The sequence below is a fragment of the Festucalex cinctus genome, chromosome 20, assembly GCF_051991245.1.
Source record: "Festucalex cinctus isolate MCC-2025b chromosome 20, RoL_Fcin_1.0, whole genome shotgun sequence".
Lineage (NCBI taxonomy): Eukaryota > Metazoa > Chordata > Actinopteri > Syngnathiformes > Syngnathidae > Festucalex > Festucalex cinctus.
Window position 1 is genome coordinate 19118663 of NC_135430.1, and position 27200 is coordinate 19145862.

The following is a 27200-nucleotide window of genomic DNA, read 5'->3' on the forward strand; positions in this document are numbered from 1 at the left end:
TTTTGAAAAAAGTTGAACAATCAAAAGCAAAATCATTTTCCTTTTTCGAGCTGGATATCGATTGATAATACCATGATTTGATCATTTTCATATCTCTTTTTTTTCCATAAATTCATAAGAAAAAAAATTTTTTACAGACCTTTTTTTGTACAGTTTTCTTGAAATTTACTTTTCACATTATTTTAAAAAAGCATTTTCTTACATTTATGAAATACCTGACTTATTGCACTTTAAGATAATTAAGAATCTTTTTAATTTATATTTATAATTATTAAATTAGAATCTTGCCAATATTTTCATCTCATCCTTGCTGATGTCAACATTTGTGTAACACTGAAGTGATTATATGTGTTACTTTCATTAATAAACTTGATCATTTAAATAGCAATGTTTAATGTTTGTGGAGTTTTTATCATGTCGTCGATATTTAAAAAGAATTTATGTTCCATGGTTAATCAACAACGGAATGAATTGGAGTGAATCGAATCTGCGGAAATGAAAATTGATACCCAGCCCTAATGCAGACTATTTACCATCATCATCGGCTGATGCATTTGAGATAATTTTTTTGTTTTGTTGCTCATACTGTTTTGCCTCTGATAAGTGGAGACCAAAAAAAATAAAAAATCCCTGAAAGCTGCTCTGATGCGATTGCTGAGCGGCAGAAAGCTGAATAGCCGTGAAGCCGTGGGAGGAAGGAAAGGAAAGGAGGGGGAAAAAAAAAAAAAAAAAAAAAAAAAGAGGCGGCGGCCACCTTTGGTACCCAATCACGAGGTTTCGACCTGACATCACAGGTGTTGCCAGTCGATGGCCACCAGCGTCTGATTGGCCTCTTGAGCGTGACCTATGACCTCAGCGATGCCGTGCTGGCGCCACAAGCGTTCGATCTTCCTGTAACGCTCCACGCAGAGATGGAGGGGGTTTCCCCGCCTGCAACGGACGCACAAGGTAATGGACGGCTTTTGGATTTTTCAGTATAGTTTTTATTATTAGTGAAGTTTTAAGAAAAAAATGGTAGTTTTTGTTTTTATTTTTTTTTTGTTTTCGTGTAACGGCATGGTCCAAAGTTTTTACCCTCTTCTGTTTGTAGACCATTCAAAACGATCTCCTTTCCTGCCGCCAGTGTTTATTTCTGAGCGGAAAAATTTTGTTTTTCTAATGCTTTCATTTATTTTAGTTTCTACTATTAGTATTTGTTTTTTTAATGCTTTAGTTATTAGTTTATTATTATTTTTTAAAAAGCTTTATTTTAGTTATTAGGCTGAGTATGTTTTAGTTATTACCTTTAGTATTAGTTTTAGTGTTTTTAATGCTTTGGTTTAGTTATTAGTTTTAGTATTTAAAGCATTAAAATGCTTTAATAGAAGTTTTATTTTCTGTCCCCTTTCATTTCTTTTTTTCAAAAATGAAATATTTTGTTGTTGATTTTTTAAATCAAATTTATTTTAGTAATTAGTCTAAGTATTAGGTTTTTTAAATGCTTTACTTTTGTTTAGTTATTAGTTTTAGTATTAGTTTAATTTTTTTGTAATGTTTTAATTTACTTTAGTTTTTCGTTTTAGTATTAATTTACTTAATGAAAACATTTTCAATTTTAGTTTCTTCGTTAGTTTCCGTAGTAATTGATGCCCACCCAAAAAGATCTGCAATTTCCAATAGAAGCCACAAGATGGTGACAAAAAAATATATATATATATATTAGACAAGGCTGTAGCCTGATCAAATAAACCCCCACTTACTTCAACATAGTTTCTTGGCCTAAAGATAGTGTAGTACAAGTAGTACTAGTGTAGCACAGTAGTTTAACTCATGAGGTACTAGTAAGACTAGTAGGTTGTTCAACTAATGTGTTGCATTGCCTTATGGAGGAAGGACAAAGTGGGTACGAGTCAAGACGAAGTTGGATGTCAAGGATTTCAAATAAAAGCTCCGTTAAAACTTACTTGAGGCCCTGATCCGTCTCGCCATAGTCGTCCAGGTACGGGGGAGGATAAAAGCAGCCCTTCGTTTTACCTGCCACAAACAACACCTGACTCTCTCGAACCCTGGACATTAAACACACGGACGCCCAGTTAAAAATCCCGTCGACGTCGGCCAAAAAAAGCGAGCAGCGCCGATACCTGAGGAAGAGGCCGAGGCCCGCGCCGCAGGTGAAGGTGTGGGCGGTGCACGCGCCGACGTCCTCGCCGTCCACTTCCGTTTGGCAGCAGTAACTCTGCGAGCAGAGCATGGCGCCGCACACCAGGCACAGAGTGGGGGCGCGCGATTTGTCGCCTCCTGACCGGGGGCACCTGAACCAGCCGGACGCGCGAGGAAAAACGTTAACGTGCACGTTGCTCATCCGCATGTTGCGACTACGCCAATCTCGCGTACTGACGTGAAGCTCGACGCCTGGTTAATGAGGACGCTGTAATCCTCTGGCAGGTCGATCAGTCGGTTTGACTCTCTGGGGAACTTGTTGACTCCGCCCTCTTGCAGAGTTTGCCTAACGGATGGTTGGCGACACCAACTGCAAAACAAAATATAAGATAACAGCTGTTAAGTAAAAAATTTGATTTAGCTTGAATGTTTCCATAAAAAAAAAAAAAAAAATGCACTGAATAATTATTATAAAATCTCACAATGACTATTAAGTGTTACCTGTGTATGAGTGGCTCCAGCAGTGTTTGTTGGCTCTGATAGAGCTGCAGCAAGTTGGAGGGCAGACTGAGGTAGCTACACAGTGCCTCCCACTGGCCAGGTCCTGTACCTACAACAACACAAACCGTATCATCATCATCCATCCATGCCAATACAAATAAACTATGAGCACCTATAAAAGTGTAAATGCTTTTTGTGATAATACCACCCGGGCTAGTCAGTTCACTACCTGTCCAATTTTCATAAAAGAGTGACACAAGACTGAAATATTTGTGTGTTATTACCCAGAAGGTCAGTTGGTGGTGCTGTCGAGTTTAGGTAGTGAAAGAAGAGTGCGCTGCATCGCAGGAACGGCGAGACGCCAGCTTTCACACAACGCCACAGCTGCCAGGATGCCACTTCCGGCAAAACACTAAAAATACACAGATATTAACATTTAGAGCTACAGACAATATTAATATAATATAATATAGTGAACCTCATATTATCATTACCAGCAGGGGGAGCTTTGTGTGTTATTCGCTTTGAATGGACAGAGGCCACACTTTACCAAACAAAAACAAAATGGCACCAAATGCTAGCCAAAACAAATTTTACATATTGAATTGAATGGCTGCCTGGCAGATTTAAAAGTATTGGAGTAACAACACAAACATATACTATAGTTAAAGGAGTGTAAAACAGTGAGTCACCCTTGTTTTGAGGTAGGTTTTTTTTCTGCTACTAGATGGCATTAGTGTTTCATGTTGGACATTGGTGACAAGAACAGTATGTTTTTCTTTCAAATTAAGAGCAAATTAATGAAAGATTAGGGAACTTGTGGACTCCAGCCCATCTTCTTCATTGAAAATTACAACTTGTCGCCAATATCCACAAATATATAAAATTAAAGCTGCTGGACATAATTTATAGTGCTTTTTAATGACATTTTAGGCCTTAATTGTCATAAAATCAATTTCTTAATGACCCGTTGGAAAATCTGCATAAAAACCCATAAAAAAAAAAAGATTGTTTTAAAATCCACGATATAGCTGGAGTTCACCGTGCATGATTATTATTATTATTCACCAAATTTCCGACCTCACCTGCCCAGGTGTTTCCTCAGCATGTTATACAGCTGACACGCAAGCTCCTCCTCCTCTGATCCTTTGCTGTCCTGCTCCATACACAACTCCTCTACAAGACACAAGCAAACTGGTAAACATAAATACATACATGATTTGAAAACACTCGTTTTATGAGGGTGTGCAGTACCCATATTTGACGTGAGCAGGACCTGAACCAGGTGCGCGACAGTGATGAGGTGGAGGAGGTGGATGTGAGCCGAGTCGATCGCATGCCGTCCTGACTGGTGCAGACTGTGAACGGACGTGTAGGACAAGACGCTGTAAACCTGCAAAACACATGCAAAACCATTTCAAGTCTAAAGTTTTTTAATATTAACTCATTCAAACCCAAAAACATATAAATACGTTTTTTGAATACTTTTTCCTTCTCTCCCAAAAATGTATTTATACGTTTTTTATTTTGTTTTTTTAATGCTAAAGCATACAGAAGGCGTTGATACAGCTTTTGACATGAAGAGGTCGCTTAAAGCAATGGTAGTTCTTACAAAAATCGTTGCAAAACAGAATCAGATAAAAAATAAAAAATAAACATTTTCCTGAATTAAGAAGAGACTAACATTTCTTTTGGTAGGTTCCATGTTATTATAGCAATATAACAATATTCTGTGGACCTTGAAAAATCAGTCAAAATCCAGTAAAATAACCGGGAGCAAAAGGGGTTGCGCCAGTGAAAATGGGTTTCTGTAAAGCGCTTTGTGACAGATCAGAATGTTTGAAAGCGCTAAATAAATAAAGTTGAGTTGAGTTGAATGAGTTAAATGGACGTATATTGATGTCAAGCGGATGTAACTCACCAAAAGGTGGAACATGTCAATATCCAGGATGCTTGGGGTGTTTTCTACCTCAGAATCTGGAACCAGGGCTACAAAAGACACACATGACTCTGATACTTTTTTTTTTCTGTGAGCGACAATGCAATGCGTTTTTAGAACCCGTCAAGATGGGTAGGGTGTGCATACCTGCAAACAATCTGATGAAGTGCGTGTGGACCGCATGCAATGATGCTGAAGTCCAGCAAGCCGAACTGAACCTGGTGATGGAGCTCAAGCAGTCGTCCTGTAACAATACACAGTCACCTTGTAATCGACTCGAAAACGTGCTTCAATATGATTTTACCAAATAAAAACTGCACAGCAGATAAGAGGTATCAAGACTCTTTCAAATGAATCTGTTTTTTTTTTTTTTCTAGCCGCTCTGCTTTGTTCGATAAAGTGTTCAGTCGCGTCTATTAAACTTGCCTTAGAGCAGTGCTTCTAAAATAGTGGGGCGGGACCCCACAGGGGGGCGCGTTTGACCTCGGGAACATGCCTTTTTATTTTATTTTTATTTTTATTTTTTTTTACTGTTCTAGAATAAAGTGCAATTGCAACTCCACTACATTAGGGGGCAGTGGCGCTCTCAATTATTGGCAGAGTGTGCGCAGGGAGCATTCGCTCGGTGGTGTCGGGGTTTTGTTTGTACTGAGCATGCACACTTTGCACACAGAAAAAAAAAAAAAAAATCAGCACAAATTATTATTATTATTATTTTTGCAGGTTAAAGTTGTTGTTTTTTATATTGTGCTCCTGAGTTAATGTTGGTGATCAGTTTGAATGCATTATTATTTATTGATTTTATGTAATTTTATTTTTCCGTATCATATGGTTTGACATGGTCAGCCAAAAGATGTTTATAGTTTAATTAAGGATTTAATGTTATTTTTTTATTTCAGATGCACTTTAAATCTTTTCTGTTACAGTTAATAAAGCTATTCTTTGTTCTAAGTTGGTCCATATTTCTTTCTTTTTTTTATTCTCTTATACGTTAATACGGATACAGTGTTATGCAGAGGTGTGCTCATAACAATTTTATAGACAAATGATACTATTTATAGTCGCGGGGAGCGGGGGGGATGTTTTCTTCTTACTGGGAGGGGCATGACAGAAAATAATTGAGAAGCACTGCCTTAGAGTGATAAATAAATATTGCTGAAGTCCCCCTGTGTGTGGCTGAATTTATGTCCTCTACAAGTCGCTGCCAGGACAGCTCAGGAGCGATCAATATAAAAGCCACAGATCATAAATCACCATTTAAGAGCTACCATTACCTGTCTGCAGGGTAAACTTCCAAATAAAGGCTTCCCCTCATCCGTCAGGAGACGCTCTGTAAGCAGATGCAGATTTGGAATGACACTGGTGATCATAGAACGTGAATGATTTATCGTGTGTGTACCTATTGCTTGAATGGTGTAGGCGCAAGTGGACCAACTCAGCACAGGCACTCTGTGGTCCTGCTCGTTAGGGTTGGCTTTCAGTCCCACCTTGTAGGTCGACATACTGAACGTGGTTATCATCTCGATGATGCTGGTGGAAAAGGGGTTGCTAACGGAGAGAACGTCATCAGGAATCACATTAACATGCATAATGAGGGCAAAAAATGACAGAATTGTGGTAGCTCACAGTGGAGTGAAATCAAGTCTAAATCCTTCAGGAATTGGAGGTTCCATTTCTTCTGCTGCATCTGAGAAAGAAATCCACACAGACGTCAATGCAGATCCAGTAATAGCTTTGACATGACGCCATCACATTACTGACCACTTGAGGGCTTTCTATGGGCATAGTGCAGCGCTGCAATCTCCTCGTTGGTTTTCTTCAACCAAACGGCCAGACTGGGGTGGTCGACACTGTAAGACAAATGGAAGAACACGATTCATCACCCCCTACTAGTTGAAAAAGGGTTAGGGGCGGCCCTTTAAAAATAAACAAAAAACATATTGGTCTATCTCTAGCATGAAAACTACCAAAATCAGACTGTGAAGATGTTTACCACGCAAGTAATATGTAACGTGCAAACACATACCGTCGGTCAGGTGTTTGTGTATGTGGCAGCAGAGGGATAACGGTGTTGCTAAGACACTCGCACAGAGGACAAAGAAACTCTCCGTTCTCCACATCGTAGCTGGTGTGACCTCGCAAACGCTGCTGTCGTCTCTGCTCCTTCAACTGCACTGCCTCAAAGTACCTAAACACAAAGACGAGTTAACATTTTGGTCATGAGAGTTACGGGGAGTTGAAGTATAGAAAATATTGAGGGTCGCTACATTAATAAGAGTCATTCAAGTGCGCTCTCACCTCTGCCAGCAGGTGGCATGCATGATGTGCCCACAGCTGGTGGTGTGAATACCCATGGAAAGGTCAGGATGAATGAACAAAGGGTCATGACGTTCTAAAAAGAAATACATAAATTGTCAATCATGAACACTGATTGAGTTTGCGTGTCTGGGGAACATAAAAAAAGAAGTCATTTTCAATCGCACCTGCGTTAGGAAAAGCACAACAGCGTTTTTTGGACAAAACGGTGGACCGCTGGACAAAAGCTGCCAACACCATCGCCCTGCCGTGACATTTGACCTCCTGCTCCTCCTGACACAGGATGCAAGTGACGAGCTGGCGCCGCTCGGATCCTGCAGCCACCCTTGCGGGGCCAACGCAGACCTGGGAGACGCAGGGTGGCTCCAAACTGGAAGGAGTGCAAAAGGTTAAGTGATGGTAAACGAGTGCACAATGTTCCCGCCCACACTAATCCGCTGTCGTGTACCTGTGCTCCGCGCCGGCAGACGTGGACGCCTCAAGCTCTTCTAAACTTTGCTGGAAAAGTTCTTTGTTCTCGTTGATGAAATGTTTCTGCATCTCGGACATTTGAGCCATGATTTTCTCCCGACGTAGCCGAGCCATCTCCGCTTTCCTCTTCCTCTCTGCCTTGTCTTTGTCCCGTATCGTCTACGGGAAGACAGCAAACGCACTCATTAACTATCAAGTGTTGTTTTAATGGTTAAAGCAGCTTGAGCTTGACCTCTTCCACTCCATGTCCTTGGCTGATGGTAACGGTGGAGGTTGAGGAGGAACGTTCTCGAATGGTTTTAATGTTTGCCACCATCTGTATTTTGAAACAATTACGGGATGTAAAAAAAAGAAAATAAATAAATAAGATGGCAACATTTTATAAAATGTTTTTTTCAAGAACAAAAATGAGCTCTCAAAAAAATAAATAAATAAAAATAAAATAAAATAAATAACATTGTACCACCTTTAGAATCCAGGTGATCATGTCTTTGTGCACCTCGAGGTGAGGAGCATTCTGGAGACTCTCGAGCAAAGCAAGAACACTTCCTGAAGTACTAGGAGCATCGCCTGGACCTAAAAATAAACACACACATTGCATTCCACGTATGCAAAAATAGAAGTCATCTTGATCGTGTGTATGGTTGTCTGTACTGACGTGTGATTTTGGCCGTATAGATAAAGGTGATGTCATCCTCGCCATTGCCGTTTTCCAGCTGTTGCTGCTCTTCCAGGAGAGCCATGCCTACCAAATGAAGCACCTACAGTGGCCAGACAAGCACATTAAGACTTTTTTTTTTTTTTTTTTAATTTAAAGTTCCTCTGGTTTAGAAGATTAACTAGTGGTGCAACGAATCATCATTGATTCGTGCTTGGTTCGGATCAGACCCAACAGTTTGGATCGCCCACAATCCGTGGATTGGTTGGTGGGAGAGTGGGGGGGCGGGGACAACAACAACAGTGCGCATTCACAAAGGACACCATTCAGACATGTCAAGGAAGCTAAAACATACTCAACGTAACGCACTAAGCATCAAAATTTCCCGGTTCTCTCCCTCTGCCGCACTCACCCTCTGCAACATGGATTCTGTCCAGCCTCCTCCCCGCGGCTCCATAGCCCACTGCAGCACAGCACCCTCCACAGCCAGCAGCACGTCACACTGCAGAAGGTTCACCAGGCTCGCAAACAGGGGGCACAGGGAGGGAGGGACTGGTGGGGCGAGTGCTGTGTGGCATGCAAAGTTACATGTTAAAAGTTTACTTCAAAATTTTGATGTATTTACAAGGACAAACTGAACAACATTAGATGCAGTCGTAGTCTATTGGCTGTCATTGTGTCATATCTTCTCTGATTATTGCCATTGTTGACAGTCTAGGTTTCCCTATTAAATTTGTTATATGTCCTGTAAGACAACAAAACAGGTATATTCCCTGCTAATTTTCACCTGGGTCCTCTCCACTCTGTCTCCTCTGCTTCCTCTGAGCTTCTTCAGCCTGCACACACATCCCACCGTGTTGTCAAAACAATGCAGCCAATAACAGAATAGAAAGATAGCGGGAGATAATTGAGTACTTTGGACTGATCAGCTCTGCTGTAGTGGTAGAAGTAAAGGTTGAAGTGCTTGTTCCACTCAGGACGCAGCTCATAAAGACCACGGCCTGTTACACCTGGCTTCCTGTAAATTGAGACTGTTTTTAAAAACTGGAGCGTATGTAATCATCACTGGGGTTTATTCAAAATGAAAACAAATAAACACTAACTTGAACGAAGCAACGCTGTCAATGACACGCTCTAGGCCAGTCTCCTTGTTTCCCTGTTTATAGAGAGGGAGAATATCTTCAAACTTACAGAAAAAGCCACAATCTGTTACAGGATTGATACAAGGTGCTGATTTATGTAAAAGAGAAAAAGAGACAAAAACATAGGTGTCTTACATTTTCTGGCAGAGCCTTCACCAGCTCACTATGAGCCATAGGTCTGATTGACAACTGGTGGATGATCTCCCTTCGGACCTCGTCAAACGGCTCCACCTGGCCAACACCTGCTACGTAACGTTCACCTGACCAACACGAGATCAAATCCTCAATTACTATTCTGAGGTGCAAACATGAATAAAATAAATATAGTTTAAAAATAAAATAAAAAAAGACGCACCAATCACAGTGATGATTAAGTGTAGCATCTCTTCAATTAAGGTATTGTTCTGCTGGACCAAATCCTGGACAGCAGGCGGGAAAGAAAAACGTAAGCAGTAGAAAACATTACAATAACAGTGTCTGAATTCAAAATTAACCTTATTGGTTGGTCTGTATCTCTTTCGGCAGTCTGCGAACCTAAATATGTGGAAAAGTTCAAAACGACTAAGAACGATCATCAGGAAGTGGTTTGGATCCATCATAGAGGCACCAGCCTGAGAAAACAGACATCGACGAAGAAAATAAATAAAAAAAAACTGAATTCTGTGTGTCAGTTGACTCAGAATAGATGGTTTGTACCTGCAGCATGATGATATCTTTGTCGAACATCTCCACTCTGCACTTTACATTGTGGTAATAATAAATCTGAAACCAAAAGGCAATTAGTTGTATTGTAAATGTTGTGATTTCTCACACAAAAGCATAGCCGTTCAGACCAGCACTGGGAGGTATAATTTCAGCTCACCTGGTTTATTAGAGAGAAGCCGTTCCTTCTCCACATCCCAGCCAGCACTTGAGCACAGAGCACCAAGCATCGCAAGGGGAGTTCGATCAAAAGTGGGGGGCTGAGTTCCCCCTGTGAGCAAAAAGAGGAGGTAGCAAAGTGATCAAGTTAACAGTCGGACGTTTTGGCCTCTCCGTCTCTTTTGTCAACTCAAAAACGGTCACAATAATTGTTACTAACCAACGGGAGTTGTTCAGGGAGGCGAGCCGCAACTTCTGTCCTGCTGAGGAGAACATGCAGACCTGGAAGGGCGGGGCATCAAAATGACAATTTTTATGGAAAATATTGAAGGAAAATACAATGTGCAGGTTTCATGGAGCAAGGTAAGATTATAAATTTGGGTGAAAAAAATATATATATATTGCCCACTGTCCCATTGAGCTTTATTTTCATGCATTTTAGTGTGCCCCACTAAGAAAAAATAAATAAATAAATAAACTAAATACCGTGATATAAATCAAGTGGCAAAAGTGTCGTGTGTGCCTGCACTTTACCTGCAAGTAGTCTGCAGACGGGCAGGTGGATGGACACTTTGTCCTGAGACACTTGGTACAGAAATGTCTCCACACAGTGGCCAGCCAGACTCAAGCTTATTGGCTGTTCACCATCCGGAAGGCCGCTGTGACACTGACTGACTGCACTCAAACACTTCCTGTAGGCTTCGATCAGCACGCGCTCCTTTTGCGTGATGAGGGGGAAGAAACATTTATGGTTTTAATGCAGAAAAACATTGAGAGAATCATATGCTGCATATCCAAGCTATGTGATAACAATTCGGAAAGTTCACTTTTCAGAGTTTCTCAAGTATCAACAAATCTAATACTTTTTAATGTGTTTCTTTTACACAATTTAAAAGAAATTTAATGCCAACATTGAGTCACAGATTTGTGATGAAATTATTATTTTTTTTATACTGTACAAAATGTCTCACATCAGTTGAGCACCACTCCTGGATCATGGATATGATGTGCGTTAATTTCATCTGCAGGGTGAATGCCGCCTCCCACTCAGGCTCCATCTCGATGTGCTGCCCCACTTGCCGAACTACCGGGTCCATGCCCTGAAAGACGGAGAGAATTTTGTTTCTACATTCAATGCACGTGTCTGCACAGTTTGTATCTTTATTACCTGCATACACTTAAGGAGCTCCAGAAAAGCATCCAAACCTTCTAGAAACTTCTCCCTGAGCTCATCACTCCATTCAGAGGGTCGACTTATTAAGACATACCTGGATACAAGCAAAATGGTTTCACTGGTGTCTGATAACGGTGTATAGCACAAAGTGCAGATACGATATGATATAGTTGTTACTTGAGGTCTCCGATGAGGCTCTGGACTCGTCCGAATTTGAAGGCCTGCTGGGCGGTGTAGCGGTCAAACTGAAAGCGCCCCTGCAGATCTCTGTGACGGAGATGGTCTACAAACGTCCTGATGATGGTCGTCATCAGGTTCTCTTTCACCATCAACATACGGGCCTGAAATACATCACACGTAAGCACAACACTTGATGAGGAGACGATCAGTTAAATAGGTTAAAAAAGGCTTCGAAGACTTCAGCTTGGCTGCTCTAATATATAAGCAGCTTTACAATTCCATATCTAGATGAGCACGCGCGACAGTTTTGAACTACCAAAGGTGTTTATTGTACATATTTTTCTCAACTTTTTCTTGACATCACAGTGCACAAAAATCAGCATTCATAAGTCCAGCACACTGAAGAAGCAATATGGGTGTGTCGGCGCCAAGGAAAACTCACCATTGTTGGCACAGTGAACAACTGTACAGACAGTGAGGTCACTGACACCACCCTCTCGTGATCATCTTCCATGAAATCTGTCTGGAGGCGTCTGTAGTTCTAAAATGGGCATTTTATTATTATTATACAGCTATCGAGATAGCACTGAACTTGCTTGATAATATGATAAATTCTTTTTAAACACAAAGAGATACTACAAATGTTTTTCACTTTCATTTTCACATTACATTATTATGTATTACCTTGGCAAACTGGATAGCAAAGACCTTCTTGTACTTGAAGTCCATAAGGAGGCTGTTCATCAGCAGCTGGTGGTAGATGTTCCTTGCTCCTTCACAGGGGGATAAAAAGCAAATTATCAAAATCGGACTTGGGAGCAAGTTTCTGCGACGTCAGCAGGTGGCTCCCAGATGACTGATTCCCAAAATGCCCAGTGAGAAAATGTTCAATATCACTGTGGAAAATCAAAATCACACCTTTCCACATCTTGGAGTCGTTGAGCATTAAGCGGTCAACAAGTGATGAGTTTTCTCCTTCCGGGCCTTCCTCAAGTCCCACCTGACACAGTATCCTCCTCAAGCCATCTGCAACAAAGCCACAAAAAAAAAATAAAAAAATAAAGACACACAAACCAACAAATATATTCACTTCCAACAGTGTTCAAATCAAGACATACCTGAGTACTGAATGATTTGTCCCAACCAACTCAGAGCTTTCAGAGCAAAACATTGATGGGCAACAACAGATGAGTGCATCACCTCAACTCTGAGGGGCTTCGACTGGCGGCTGGTGTTCCTCTGTGGATTAAATATTTAAATGTGAACATGACAATCAAGTCAGGTTAGGATGCGTAAATGAGAAATTACTTACCACGATAACAGTCTTGGCTTGTTCACACAACTGAAAGTCTCCATATCGAACAGACTTCCTGCCCTGTAAATGAAAAGAGAGTACAGTTAATTTAAATTATTAGCACCATTTTTAAATACACAAATGCTCAACTCGCTTTTACTTTATTCTCCCAATAGACCTTAGCGCACAATTGCTGTATTGTGTGGTATAATATTATTTTAAGTTACTTTGTGACGCCACCCAGGTAAACAAAAGCAATACTGACGTCTCTGTCCACAGTGGTGGCAAAGCTGACGGCTGCTTTCTGGCTGCAGTTGACAGCCTTCTGCAGGGTGTAGATCACCTGTTCATAGGTGTGGACTTCGTCATTGAACAGCATGCAGTAGTAGTTGTCTCCTCTTTCACTGCACACAGACAGGCACGCATAAACAAAGAGAGTTAGGAAAAATAAAGCTAGCTGTTTCATTAACCTACAAAAAAAAAAAAAAATTCTGCTTACATAAGCTTGCAAGTATGCTATCATCATGATGACATCTTTACATTAGACAGGGTTATGGCTTGAGCACAAAAAAAGTGAATAGGCAAGTTTCCGGTGAGGCAAACACATACGGCGGTTCAAGGCCTGCAGGAAGCTGATCCTCTTGTGTCCAAGTAAGCATATCCACAGCGTATTTCAGGATGATGGAAAAAATGTTGTAACTGCGGACAACCATATCAGCCGGTAGCTGGGCTGCAGGGTCCTGTGAGTACAAAGAGATATTAATACTTAAGTAAACCTTGCGATGATTGTAGAACAGCAAGAACTGATTGAGAGTTTATATCAAATATGCACAGTATACTTTTACAGCAACCGTTTTAAATATTTTGCAACGGTTCTCATTCACGGTATAGAATTCAGTGTTTTTTGTTTTTATAAATCATTTGATTACTGCTTTACGTATTCCTTTATAGAAGCTAAATGGATTTTAAAAAAAACAATGAAAGAATAAATTTATTTTGAGTAACATTTATTGTGTAAATCTTGAATCAAAATGAAAAGTCAGCACACTCTCATGCAAAAATTATTACTGATATTCAACTGAAAACAGTACTTTTTCATTCCTACATACATTTTGATGTTTGGAGCAGTTATAGATCAAAGAGGAGAGAATCAGTCTCCTTTTTTTAGCAGTTGATCAGAGACGTGATCTCACAACTCGTATGATGTCACACACGTCCGCTACAAGCTAAGTTTGCTACAAGCTAGGTCGTAAACCAGCAGCTGCTGCGTCCGTAATGACCAACATACACACACAAAAAAAAAGAATGATCCAATTTTCCAGTCCTAATCTGCTTCACCTCCAAGCATCAAATTCTTGATGATATTCTCGTCAGCGCCATCAAATAAAACCATCAACATGCACTATGTGATGACATCATCAACATGCGCTACCGCGGCAAGACGGTACAGTCAAAATCTCTACCTTCGGCAAAAGTATGCCTTACATTGAATATACCTTTTATATAGCCCAGCCCTAGTATGGATTCTAATTTCCTCAAATTGATTCGAGTTGTATTCACAAGAGTTCCGTTCAATTTTGATTTGATTCACTTCACTTCAATGAGATAGATTAATTATGGAACATCAAGTCTTCTTAAATATCATGATAAAATATAAATAAATACAATAACCTCCGCAAACATGAAATTTCAAATTAAATTTTGCGGATGACCCTTGTTATGCTTTCATAGTAGGCAAATGAATAGCTTACACACCTCCTCCGAGTCCTTGTTGGCGGTCGGTGTATGTTTCTGGCAGTAAGGACCCTTCTTCCAGGCTTCAGTGTCTCCGCAGTCACAGAACCCCCCGCCACCGGACGTGGTCATCTGAAATGCACATACACATTGCACTCAGGTGTGTCACCTGCAGAAGACAAGGGTGAGCGTCACGGGCAACGCTGTGCTTTGTGCAAGCGGCAGGTTCAACTTTGACCTCCTAAATCTACCTTAAGATGCACAATTTCACCCAACCGTCCTGATGTCCTCCCGATTGCCACACATGCGTACCTGTCACACTACAGGCTATGACATCATCACAACAGATGAACAGCGGGCGTGACAGAGTGTCACAGCGGGATGCTCGGCGTCATGTGTCACATCTAGCAGCTGCTAAGGCTGACACACCTGTCCAATTTGCAAAAGGCTTCAAAGCAGCTTTCTGTCGATACGTTTAAGACGCAACATAAACGGGGCATATTTATAGGAAGCTGTTTGATCAATTATTTGATATCATTATTCTCCCATGTAAATTTCCTGAGTCTTGTGTACTCACTCTGTATCGATGATCTTTATGAACGCTGCCCAGGAAACACTGCATGCACAAAACACAGGTGGGGTCAGCTGCACAGTCCCTACAGCAAACAGATATAAAATTGTTATCAGAAATCATTATTGATTGATTGTCCCTCTGAGCTGATTACAGCAGAATCTCAAAACTTGGACACCCAAAAATTAAAAACCAAATTGTTATTACCCTGTTAGTTATGCTTTAATGGAATACAGTTTGTTTCATTTTGGTGGTGTATACTTTTTTTTCCCCCTAAAGTTAAACGTGAAGAATGCAAAAACAAACAAAAAAGACTTTTCTGCACAGCTCCACATGTTTTGTCTTCACGTTATTAGTGTACAAACCACAGTGGTGTTGTATAAACTGCTTTCCCCTGATTGGTCAACGGAGAATTGACACATCTGTGTGAAACTGTAACTCAACCGTGTCAACTGTGATTGCGGCTTGTCAAGAATGCTTGTACGTCCGTAACTTCTTCATAGCAGGTTGCTGTTACCTTGAACACGACTCAACTATTGGCTACGTGCCAAATGTGTGGGCCACCTGAAAGTGTTGTGTGCGTTTGTTGTCTCAGAGCAAAACTCGTACAACTTGTATGTATTTTACCTGCAGGAATATGTGGGCTCTCCAACCTTGAACACGTGTCCGCACAGAGGTGATGGCTGATTGTTTTCCTGCAGCTGGGGGAGGCCTGCAGCTGGATCTTCACCCAGTAGCAGCCACTCCAAGGGAGCCAAGAGGAGCAGCTGACATGCCAGTTCTTCCCTCTGCTCCTCTCGCTGCTCCTCCCTGCTGCTGCAGCCGCTGGGCCCCAAGCAAAGGATTCTGGGTACATTTTCTGCCAGGTGGCGATAGATTTCCACCTGAAGATTTGCTTCGGCCAACCACCGCTGAAAATGAAAATGATAATATTTCAACAAGACTGGCAGGACTATTAACCTGCTCACTAAACTTCGCATAAATGACTCAATATACATATTTACTTTTCTACTGTGGCAATTATGGGGATAAAAATAAAAAAAAGAGAAAATAGAAATGTGTGATAGTTTCATCTCCCAGTCACTTCATGAGCACGAAGGGTACAATGCCGCACCAAACTGGCAGTACATGTACAGTATTTCCAAAAGGAGACTAAGTCAACGGAGCAGAGATTAATCAGCTCTGTCGGTCTTCGTTTGTGTCACCCGCTGAGACTGTGGCATAATGACTAGCTCAGTCCCAGACAATATGGCCCACAAATCGCTGCCAACATAATCAGATACTTGATGGTAGAATATGAAATGTTTTCTCACGTCTACATTTTTGCTCTGACTTGGGCTGGTTCAGTTCAAACATTGTCAGATAATTTTATAGATTTTGTTTTTAACTTGTAAATACTGTTTATTTTCAGAAGTTTTGATTTATTTTTTTCTTTAGAATTAACACGTGAATTGTTTGGGATACATTTTGTCATATTTTCAATAATGACAATATGCTACTCTTAAAAAAAAAAAACGTGTTGTATTTGAGTTGTGCCTTAAAAATGTGTTTTTGATCAAACACATTTCCAACACAACTGCAAGATGTATCAGCGAGTATGCAAATGTACTTGTACTCAGTGTTTTAATAAAAATAAATAAAAAATGGAGGTACTGCCCTCGTTCATATTTCTGTCTTGATGAAATGTGGTCTATCAGGATCTCTATTTTCATATAGCACGCTAAACAAAAGCAACACACAACTGAACTAACCAATGAATATTTTTACAATTACAGGTGGGAAGCAGCAACGCAGGTGCTTTGAATTTTGAAACCCCATATTCCATTGTATTGTTGACATGCATCCACTCAATTTACACCACCATGTCAAAGTGAATTAGTCAAACTTACATCCCGTCCCATTATACTTACTCCCATTTCTGTCATTTAATCGTGTAATTCTTTCGTTTCTGTGCGATTGAGACTTGGAAAGTGTTAACGTGTAAGGTTTCGACGTGTTAAATATGGTTTAAAAGGTAAAATAATACATGGTACTAAGTAGAGCAACAAATAATTACGGTATTATACAAAGTTAGAAAAAAATAATAACAATTGTGTTTACTGAGAGCTAAAGTAGACGAAATGCGTTCTATTGCGCGGTTTTACACGGTTTAGACATGAATGCTTAATAAAGAATTTGTGTTAACGTAAAAGGTTCAGGTGGGCACACTGCCGTGCTGTTTTTGACAGGTTTCAGATGACAACCAGATGTTGTATACAGAAGCTAATATTAGCTTTAGCTTTCGGGCAACCTAGTGATTGGCAGATTAATCCCGAAAACAACACGTTAGGCGGGTCAAACCACTCGGAGTGAAGCAATGACAGAATGGCTGGCTGTCACAAGAGTTTACGGCCGGTAAAAACGCTTACCGATGCGGTGTCTTTGGCGGAGAAATTCAAGAATTCTGAACATAAATCGGACAGTAGGGTTCTTCTGTCGGGCTCTGCCTCAGCCATCTTTCCTCGGCTACCACAGAGCTCTGTGGCGAAGAACAAGAACCCGGAAGCGGAAATAATTCGTCGGCTGGGGGTTTTAAAAAAATAAAAGTTATGTCTCTAGGTGTATGGAACTTTTGAATTACATCCATCCATCCATTTTCTGAACCGCTTGCTCCTCACAAGGGTCGCAGGGGGTGCCGGAGCCTATCCCAGCTGGCTATGGGTAGTAGGCAGGGGACACCCTGAACTGGTTGCCAGCCAATCGCAGGGCACACAGAGACGAACAACCATCCACACGTACAAACACACCTAGGGACAATTCGGAGCGACTTTTGCATTTATGCTTTTAATTATTCATGAATTAACTTTATGCATTTTAAAGTCAAAGACTCGAAGTCGACCAAAAAAACTGTTCTTTATGTTCTATGAAGCCCCTATAGTCTCAACACATCATAGAGGATACTGTTTGTGGAATATTGTGGAGTTAGCAGCAAAATCCACCCGTTGTTTTTTTTCCATTAAAGGGGACGGACATTTTGCCACTTTCTGTCAATTTAAAATTGCATCCTAGTTGATCAGGGCTCAGGTAATACAATCAGGAGCTGTGATTGGTCGTTACCTGAGCGACCGTGATGCCATTTGCAGTCGACAGAAAGTGGCAAAATGGCCACTCCCTGGGTGGGATGGATCAAAATGGGTGGATTTTGCTGTTAATTCATATTCCACAGACATATCAGAATGCTGCGTTTACATGAGTAGGGGCACATACAACATACTGTAAAGATTTTTTTTGTTGTGCTGACTTCAATTTCAGAAATATGCTGTCAGCAAGATAGGACAGCTCATCAGCAAAAATTTGCCAAATGTCAGATTGTAAATCAGACTAGGCTGACGCCAGAATATGTCAATAAAAGATTGGGCATGACTTGTTAGTAAGTGTATGTTTTGAGTTTGTGTCAGTGATACTGTTAGTATAATGCCCAGATATATATTAGGCAAGAGCTAAACACTTCCCGAACGTCAGAATTATGGACACTGATCAAAGGCAGTAAAACATACAAAACCTGGCTCGGATAACATTGTACTGTTTTGTTTTGGTAATGCTTGGCTTCCTAATTAGCATCCTGACTCTGGGTGGTCTCACAACTTGTTCTCTCTGCAGGCATGAGGGCAATGAATAAACACAGAATCTGCTGGATTGTGGGCGGTTGTTTTTTTTTTTATTTTTTGTATACTTGACATAAGGACATTATTCTGACATAGTACAACAGTTGTGACTCAGCTGGAGAACTTTTTTTTTAATGGTGGACTTTTGTAGTCGTGTACACACAAAACAAATTAATTCTTTATTTTTCTGTCAACCAGTTCCACACGAGCAACTATTAATTATATGACACATTGATGTCTTACAACAATAATAATCAGCCGAAATTGTGTACCTCAAGCTCTTATTTTGTGCAGTGTGAGGGTCTGAAACGCTTTTTCAATTGTTCTAGAAGCTCAGCTCACCAACGTCGGGTTTGGCAGAGCTTTTTGTTGACGACCCAAATGCAGGAAGCAGGGAGCTGCAGGCAGGCTTGCGGATGTATGGAACAAAAAGGGGTTTTATTTCCAAAGACAAAAACTAAGAGGCAAGCAAGGGACAAGGAATAAACTGTCAGTAACAAAAGACCAAAACTCAGCAGCAAAGTAACAAAACAATACATACTAGACTGGACATGACGCAAGGGGCAGAAGGTGCTGACTGGAAGACGAGGGGACTGGGATGATGAGTGCAATGACAAGGAGGAGACTAAACTAAGACCAAACCAAACCAAACACAAATGACAAAACAAAACCCATACCATAACACTTTTAGTGTATCTTGTATCTCTAGGGTCTCCGCTTTGAACTTGCGGAGCTGGGAGGACTTCACTCTATTCTCTGCCATGAGTGAATCGTTTTCGTTTTTCAAGTGTTGGATGAGGTCATCCTTCTCTGTGATGGCCCGTTCCATGTGCCACCTCACGTACTCCATCTCACTTTGAAAATAAACATTGTGCTCGTGCATGTTTTCCAGCTGCGTGCAAAAATGAGCCACCATCTCATCTATGTACCGCTGCATGCCCACCCACTGGATTTTTAATTCCTGCTGCCGGATCGCCCACCACTGTTGCCACTGTTGATTTACGACGGCGATGAGGTTTTCCACATTAGGCTCGTTTGGCTTCTTGAGAGCTCTCATGAGCAGCTGCCTTTCGTGATCGTGTCGGCGGTACTGCAAAACCAGCTGCTCTCTCAGGGCTGCGTTCTGTGCAGGGGCTGGTTGAGGGTTGGCTGAGGTTGATGAGGACATTCTCTGCAGGGTGGCGGTAAGTTGCCCCTGGGATCGTCCCAGGGTGCACCAGACGATAAGGCTGGGGGTTAAAATAAATAAATAAATAAATAAATACATAAATTTATATATATATATATATATATATATATATATATATATATATATATCGAGATCGAATCAAATCGAGATCGAATCAAACCGAGATCGAATCGAGCTGAATCGAACCGAAATCGAATCGAACCGAACCGAGATCGAATCGAACCGATCTGAACTGAGATCGAATCGAACCCAGATCGAATCGAATCGAACCGAGATTGAATCGAACCGAGATTGAATCGAATCGAACTAAGATTGAATTGAACCGAATCGAACAGAGATTGAATCGAATCGAATCAAATCGAATCGAACGAACTGAGATCTAATCGAATCGAACCGAGATTGGATCGAACCGAATCGAACCTAGATCGAATCGAACCGAGATCGAATCGAATCGAGATCAAATCGAATCGAATCGAGCCGAATCAAATCGAATCGAACCGAGATTGAATCGAACCGAATCGAACCGTTGTATATAAAATACCAATTGTACATTTGTACTTCATCCACCCCCATAGTTAACAGATAATTCAATCATTATATCTTGTTCAAAATGTCACTCATACATAGAAAATAATGACTGTCAAACATTACAGCCTTCATTTTCCAAAAAGTGTGTGAAAAGGACTAAAAGATCAACTCACCTTGTTTGGAAAGTTCCCTTTCCATATGTGTGAACATTGCGTTTCATGATTGTTTACAAAGCTCCTTTTCTTCATGCTTCCCGAGTAACTTTTGTCCATGTTTATGACTGCCTCAAGTTTTCAGGTTTGAAGATGGTTCTTAATGGTCTCTTATTGGGTTTCTTCCAGTGACTGAAGCACTTTGGATTTCGCCGGCGTAATTCAACATGCACTTAACCAAATGGTAAATGGACACCGAAGGACATGCAGTGATTGGGAAATGAAACCGCAAAAGGATGGAAGATGCAAAATCACAAAGACGTGAAGGAGGCAGGCAAAAGCTTTGAAGCCGTGTGAGGGTGGCCAACTATAACTCGCACTCTTAGAGAATATTGTACGAAAAAGTACTATACAAAAGTCTGAACATTCAAGATTTTGATTGTAGCACAATAACTCATGGTATTGCTATATAATTCACGGCAAAAAATGTGTTTGAATATCTGTCTGTACTGCCACTTCAGTAGAGAGTCTGATTTGTAGTTTAGAAAACAATCCAAAAGGGGGCGCTATTTGGCTAGAATCAACTGTGCTCATTTTCGAATGAAGTCGATGATTCATCTTTGCCAGGATTTGATGTAACGTCATGAAATAATGATATATGCTCAATCAATCTTTAATTTGAGGGATCGTGAGGTCTGATGAAGGAGGGGGATGGCGAGGGTGAAATGTGGAACATCCGGAGAGGGAGGACCGAAGCAGCAGAAGCCCAAGAAGGACAAGGAAGTGGATGAGGGAGGTGGAGGAGGGCAAGTGTCTCACTCACATCAGTCACTCAGAAGCATTTATGGCAATTCATCTGCTCAGACCTACTTTATTATTATTTTTTTTTTTTTTTTAATAATCATGGGACACTCATCCGACCAGTGGGAGGAGGAGGCGGATCGGAGAAGCTTGCTGGGATTTTCAGTCTGGAGATTGAACAGAAGTTTTTGAGTTAAGTTTCATTCGCTCTGACCTAATTATTAGAACATGAATGTTTGGTTGTATAATTTTTTAATTTGGTGTCTGTATTTTTAGATTTTCAATGTTACTCATCTGTTTGAATTCATCAGCATTCAAAGTATGGCTGGGCATAATATTCCATGAATAGGTGAATTGTGTGTGAATGTGTGAAAGTGATTGTTGTTCCCTCAAAACAATGGAGGCAAAATGGAGTGGCTGCAACCACTGTTGATTTAGTCTCAACTAGTTTGCATGGAATCAGTTCTGTGCAACATCTCTTGCTAAATTCTCTGGCACACTGTTTGTTTATTTTTTATTTTTTTTAATACAACATTAAAAACACTTCAGAATATTCAGACATCGTCACATTTTGTTAGAAATTAATCTCTCCCTCCTGTTTGCCTTAAAAATAACAAAACTTATTTTGTCCTGGAATTCGATTTGACCCCAGCAAGATAAACCTTCAGAGAGTAATTATAATTTAAATATTAATTTGACTTGTTAGATAATTCAGATAATAATCTTAACTCTCAAGAAATATGCAGATCCTCACAAAATCTCACTAATTTAACGGATGTCAAATTAGAGAGCGATGCGGGCGAGATGGATGTGAGTTTTGGCTTCCTGCATCTATTTTTTAACTATTTGTGTGTTTTGGCTATGCGGCATCATATCTGATGTTCGCTCTTTGTTTGAGGATCTAGTTTTGATCTACGAAACTTGGGACACTAATTAGCGGACCGCCGGGCTTCAAATTTGTCTTCCTCTGTTGCTCATTGTTTTTTTGGGGGGGTTTTTCCCATCTTTTTACATACTTGCCCGATAAACCTGATTCTGAAAACAAACTTGCTGTATTTGCTTTATTTTCTGGTGACTGATGTAAGTTTTTCTTTTTGTTTAAGCAAAAAAAAAAAAAAAAAAGGAAGAATGCTAATCAAGCAATGATGGAGAACATTCCCAACACAACATACGCAACAGAAGTGTTCGTGTTTGAGATGAACAAGCTCTTGTTTTTATAGTTTTATAAGAGCATAAGGCAACATTGGAACACAAGACCAGAGGACATTTTTTTGGATTTGGCCTCTGACCGAAGATGAAGTTTGGAAGCAGTTTTTGCACCCTGAACGTCGGCGGTCGCAGGTTCCCCTTCTCGGTGGAGCTGATGAAGCACCTCCCACTGAGCAGACTCAGCCGCCTGTACCGCTGCGTGTCGGAGAGCGAGCTGTTAGAACTGTGCGATGACTACGACCGTGACAGGAACGAGTTTTTTTTCGACCGCCACTCCGAGGCCTTCAGCTTCATCATGCTGTACTTGCAGCACGGAAAGTTGCGATTCGTCCCGCACATGTGCGAACTCTCCTTCTATAACGAGATGCTCTACTGGGGCCTCGAGAGCGCCGACCTGCAGCTGTGCTGCCAGCGACGGCTCGACGAGCGTCTGTCTGACTGCTTTGTGCACTTCTTCCCGGAAGAGGAGCCGCAAGGCCCGGAGGAAGCGCCCGATCATTGGCTGGAGAGGATGAGGCGGACGTTTGAGGAGCCCACATCCTCCGTGGCGGCGCAAATCCTCGCCTCGGTGTCTGTCCTGTTTGTTCTCATTTCTATGGTGATGCTGTGTGCCAGCACCTTACCAGAGTGGAGCGCTGCTGAGACGTTGGATGAGCACAGGTAGTCTTTTATAATGAGCTCCTTTGCTCTGCTGCCACCTGCTGGCCGTTTGTGTAATAACTACTATTTCTGCAACCGTTCTTTGCAGTTGAGAGGCTGCATCAAAGCCTTCTGTATGCTCTAGCATTAAAAACAAAAAAAAAACGTATAAATACGTCTTTGGGACACATAAACATTTAGAAAAAACGTATTTACACGTCATTGGGAGCAAATGAGTTACCGTTCTTTGCAGCTGAGAGGCTGCATCAAAGCCTTCTGTATGCTCTAGCATTAAAAAAAAATAAAAAAACGTATAAATACGTCTTTGGGACACATAAACATTTAAAAAAACGTATTTACACGTCATTGGGAGCAAATGAGGTAACAGTAAATGTTTGACCTAACAACAAAAGTGTGCTATCTCAATGCTAACATATAATCCAAAACACCATCGACATGATTCGCCATATTGATTCCACTTTAGAACCGCCCAGAACAGTAAACATCAGATTCAAATCCTGGACCGTGTAGTAAATACAGATTTCCCAGGATCACAGTCGTTTCTTTGCTTGATTTGTGTCTCTCTGATTGGTTATTCCCAGGATCATTGAGGCGGTGTGCATCGGCTGGTTCACCGCTGAGTGCATCGTCCGTTTCATCGTGTCTCGGGACAAATGCGAGTTCGTGCGGCGTCCTCTGAACGTCATCGACCTGCTGGCCATCACGCCGTATTACGTCTCCGTTACCGCCACGGTGCTGACGGGAGAGAACTCTCAGCTCCAGCGAGCCGGCGTGACGCTGCGGGTGCTGCGCATCATGAGGATCTTCTGGGTGATCAAGCTGGCTCGTCACTTCCTGGGCCTGCAAACGCTCGGCCTGACGCTGAGGCGATGTTATCGCGAAATGGTCATGCTGCTGGTGTTCATCTTCGTGGCCATGGCCATCTTCAGTGCGCTGGCCCAGCTTTTAGAAGGAGGAAACCAGGACTATACGAGCATCCCCGCTGCCAGCTGGTGGGTCATCATCTCCATGACGACAGTGGGCTACGGGGACATGTACCCGGTGACGGTGGCGGGTCGCGTACTGGGCGGGTTCTGCGTGGTGAGCGGAATCGTCCTCCTCGCGCTGCCCATCACCTTCATTTACCACAGTTTCGTGCAGTGCTACCATGAGCTGAAGGTGCGTTCGGCGCGCTGCGTCCGCAGTTCGTCGACCGATTTCATTGACTGAAAGACGCGATATAGCGACACGAGAGCAGGAAATACACAACGGACCTGAACGCAACTGTTAGCATGACATTGAACTGAAACGTGTCATTTTTTGATACACATTTTAAAGGCTACAAATATTTAAAAAAACGCTGAGCAAAGTTCAGGGTTTGAAAAATGGCATTATCATTTTTGATGTAATCATTGAAAAGTGCAGTTAGTACTTTACAACTTCAGGCATCTTACACGAAATTTTAAACCTATGCATGTCAATGAACATGAGCAAAATACGCTGTTGCAGGAGCAAGCAGTTGCGCTGTTTCTAATTCTTGGTTGTGACTTCGTAAATAACTTGTATGGTTTGTATCATGTATTAGGATATATCATAATATATTTCAACATTTACAGTAGTTTTACCTCCTACACTTTGTAATAAAACAACTGGAAAAAACTAATTTTGTACTGTATGAGCAATTAGAGCACGGAGACCCAATATGGGTCAACAAGGGACTGACACAACTTTTTGGGTTGCACATTGACCAAAAAAAAAATAAAAAATAGAATAACCCAAAAAACTAAAAAAAATAAATAAATTAAAAAAAAAGTTTTGTACAAAACTACCCTAAAAAAATGGGTTGTTGTGTACACCCCTACCCAAGAAAAATAAATAAATAAATACATAATAAGAAGAAGAGCAATACTCAAAAATTTTGTCCAGTCTGTATTCAACCTATATTCGGCTATACTTTACCCAAATATTTTGGTCAGAAAATAACACAATTTGTGTAATATATATATATATATATATAACAAGAACAAAAAAAAAAAAGGCCCATCTATCTTGGTTCTTTTGCACAAAACTAGCTTTAAAAAAAAAAGAAGTGCCTTTTGTAAAAAAAAAAAAAAAAACAAAAAAAAAACTCCTCCAAAACATTTGGGCATTCTTGTACAAAACAATTTAAAAAAAATTACCCAATTGACCCAAGTAGTGGATCGGTCCTTTTTTTATTTTTTTTTATTTTTTTTGTTTTAGTGAGTTAGACGGATGTCAAGGATATGTAATAAAAATGTTTAAACAGCTTAATGGGAAGCTTGCACATTTATTCAGTATCAAGTTTATCAAAGGCATTTGAGCATGTTTTCAATATCCTTAATATCCATCTTATGTTGTACCCCTAGTTTGGAACAATGACAAAAAAATGTGATGCTGATGGTAATTAAGGGCGCCCCTGCTAACACACCTTCACAATTCACATTCACAAAGCAGCACACTGCTGTTGTACAACAAATCACAAATCTGTCACGGTGCAGTCTTGGAACTGGCTTGCCTTCACTCTGCACAAATTCAAAAATTTGCCTCCAGCACAGCAGAGCAGAGCAGAACATCGAGCTGCTGCTCTCTCAGGTACCAAACTATGCTAACCTCGATCTGCTCCTCTGCGGATGTGATTCGACTCATTTCGTCATCTCAAACGCTCAAAACCTTTAAGAAAAGTAAAAAAAAAAAAAGTTTTTATTACACCAGGGTTTATGGTTGAGGTGACATGCGCTTCGCACGTCTCATTTTTTTACACTAATTAGCATAAAACATCCACTCACATTCACACTTTTTTAGAGTTCAACGAACACGGAGGCAGTTCGAATATTTAGTTGGAATCTCGTCTCTTCAATTCAGACGACGAGTGACTCAAAGCAGGAAGTGTTTGGAGTTAAGCAGACGGACTGCAACCGAATATGTTGGACAGTTTGGACGGTATCGACAGTTTCCATGGCGACAGCTCGACTCAGAGAGGGGCAGATGAAGTGGTGGAAATGTCAGGCTCCTCGAGCTGCTGGAGTGTGAATGGTGATTATCTCACTCTTAGAGTTCTTCACGAATAAAGCGCCCGCGGGGCTTAAATCTCGGCGACGCAGTTTGTTCCTTTAAACTTGAGACTGTCATTTGTGTTCAAGTAAAAGTTATATTTGATATACGGATTGACTGAAATATCAAATCAATTCATTTTTTTCTACAATAATTCTTGTATCTAGTCTATTTCAAATAGTCTTCACTTTTCAATTAAATTGTATTAATTTATTCTATTGGCTGCCAAGCTTCCAAAAATGAGTATGTTAATTTTTTTTTTTTTTGGCCAATCAGATTTCACCTTCTATGTGTTGCCATGTCAAGCTAATCTGCCCAAGGCCTTCAGAATCAGTCGTGCTGTGACTGTTTCTTGAACCAAATGCGATTTCAAATCCATCCTCGCCATGATGTCAGCATTTTCTAGTCGTCTGATTGGTCGGTCCCAGCAAAACTTGTTACAGCTACGTTTTATATCTTTTTTCATGTGGCCTGTTCTAGATGTACTTACACATGCTGTTATTTTGTGATTTTTAATTCATTTATTTGTTTGTTTTTATTCTGTAATTGCACCGGGATTGACAGCCTGCCACTGGTGTTAATTCAGTTTTCGGAGGTAGTTTATCGTTGTAATTAATATTACACTGAAGGCAGTAATTTCTAATAAAGTCCCAAGAGAAATTCAGTGTATCATTTTTTTGGAAACTCAGCTTCATCAGTTAACAGCACCAACTGTAATCTGGCTCGCCAGATGGTCCGCTTCCCAAATATCCATCTGGGGAAATAACGAGAGACGGTTTGCGAAAGGGTGCTTTTCCATGAAACTTGGAAGGTGATCACAGAAAAGTATTCTGTCTGCCACGTCCATAGCAGGATGACTAAAACTGAACAGATTGCTTGGGGAAACAAGTCTAGCAGAATTTGACAACAACAAAAATAATGGCGATCAAATTTATTCCAAAATGCGAAAGGAGGACAACAATACGTGATAAGGCTATGTTGAAAAT

The 27200-nt window shown here is 40.9% G+C and overlaps 2 protein-coding genes across 2 annotated transcripts; one reads left to right on the forward strand and one right to left on the reverse strand.

Moving 5' to 3' along the window:
• Nucleotides 1–597: 597 nt before the first annotated feature.
• On the reverse strand, nt 598–17528 carry ubr2 (ubiquitin protein ligase E3 component n-recognin 2). The gene is made up of 46 exons (XM_077509102.1): nt 17389–17528; nt 15608–15891; nt 14987–15065; nt 14431–14541; nt 13285–13415; nt 12941–13079; nt 12694–12756; nt 12500–12620; nt 12300–12407; nt 12066–12154; nt 11824–11922; nt 11379–11542; nt 11196–11295; nt 10999–11127; nt 10562–10745; nt 10248–10309; nt 10029–10139; nt 9863–9928; nt 9661–9777; nt 9522–9585; nt 9302–9426; nt 9128–9180; nt 8940–9042; nt 8812–8860; nt 8437–8591; nt 8025–8127; nt 7833–7942; nt 7599–7682; nt 7344–7525; nt 7063–7265; nt 6878–6971; nt 6606–6767; nt 6341–6429; nt 6206–6266; nt 5979–6127; nt 5854–5909; nt 4727–4823; nt 4562–4629; nt 3895–4033; nt 3726–3816; nt 2925–3052; nt 2641–2749; nt 2378–2509; nt 2121–2291; nt 1944–2045; nt 598–930 (listed from the first exon to the last, which is right to left on the reverse strand). The coding sequence occupies exons 1-46, from the start codon at nt 17473–17475 to the stop codon at nt 789–791; spliced, it is 5265 nt and encodes a 1754-aa protein (XP_077365228.1). The 5' UTR covers nt 17476–17528; the 3' UTR covers nt 598–788.
• Nucleotides 17529–21180: 3652 nt separating this feature from the next.
• Nucleotides 21181–25171, forward strand: LOC144009323 (voltage-gated potassium channel regulatory subunit KCNG3-like). Its single transcript, XM_077509017.1, has 2 exons — nt 21181–23163; nt 23745–25171. The coding sequence occupies exons 1-2, from the start codon at nt 22589–22591 to the stop codon at nt 24370–24372; spliced, it is 1203 nt and encodes a 400-aa protein (XP_077365143.1). The 5' UTR covers nt 21181–22588; the 3' UTR covers nt 24373–25171.
• The last annotated feature ends 2029 nt before the right edge of the window (nt 25172–27200 follow it).

Excerpts from the sequence above, each read along its gene's own strand:
- ubr2 (XM_077509102.1), bottom strand. The coding sequence starts at position 17,475 with ATGGCTGAGGCAGAGCCCGACAGAAGAACCCTACTGTCCGATTTATGT. Across the intron at positions 2,750-2,924 it reads ACCACCAACTGACCTTCTGG|GTACAGGACCTGGCCAGTGG; the intron begins GTAATAACACAC and ends GTGTTGTTGTAG. Across the intron at positions 2,292-2,377 it reads AACCAGGCGTCGAGCTTCAC|GTGCCCCCGGTCAGGAGGCG; the intron begins GTCAGTACGCGA and ends CGGCTGGTTCAG.
- LOC144009323 (XM_077509017.1), top strand. The coding sequence starts at position 22,589 with ATGAAGTTTGGAAGCAGTTTTTGCACCCTGAACGTCGGCGGTCGCAGG. Across the intron at positions 23,164-23,744 it reads GAGACGTTGGATGAGCACAG|GATCATTGAGGCGGTGTGCA; the intron begins GTAGTCTTTTAT and ends GGTTATTCCCAG.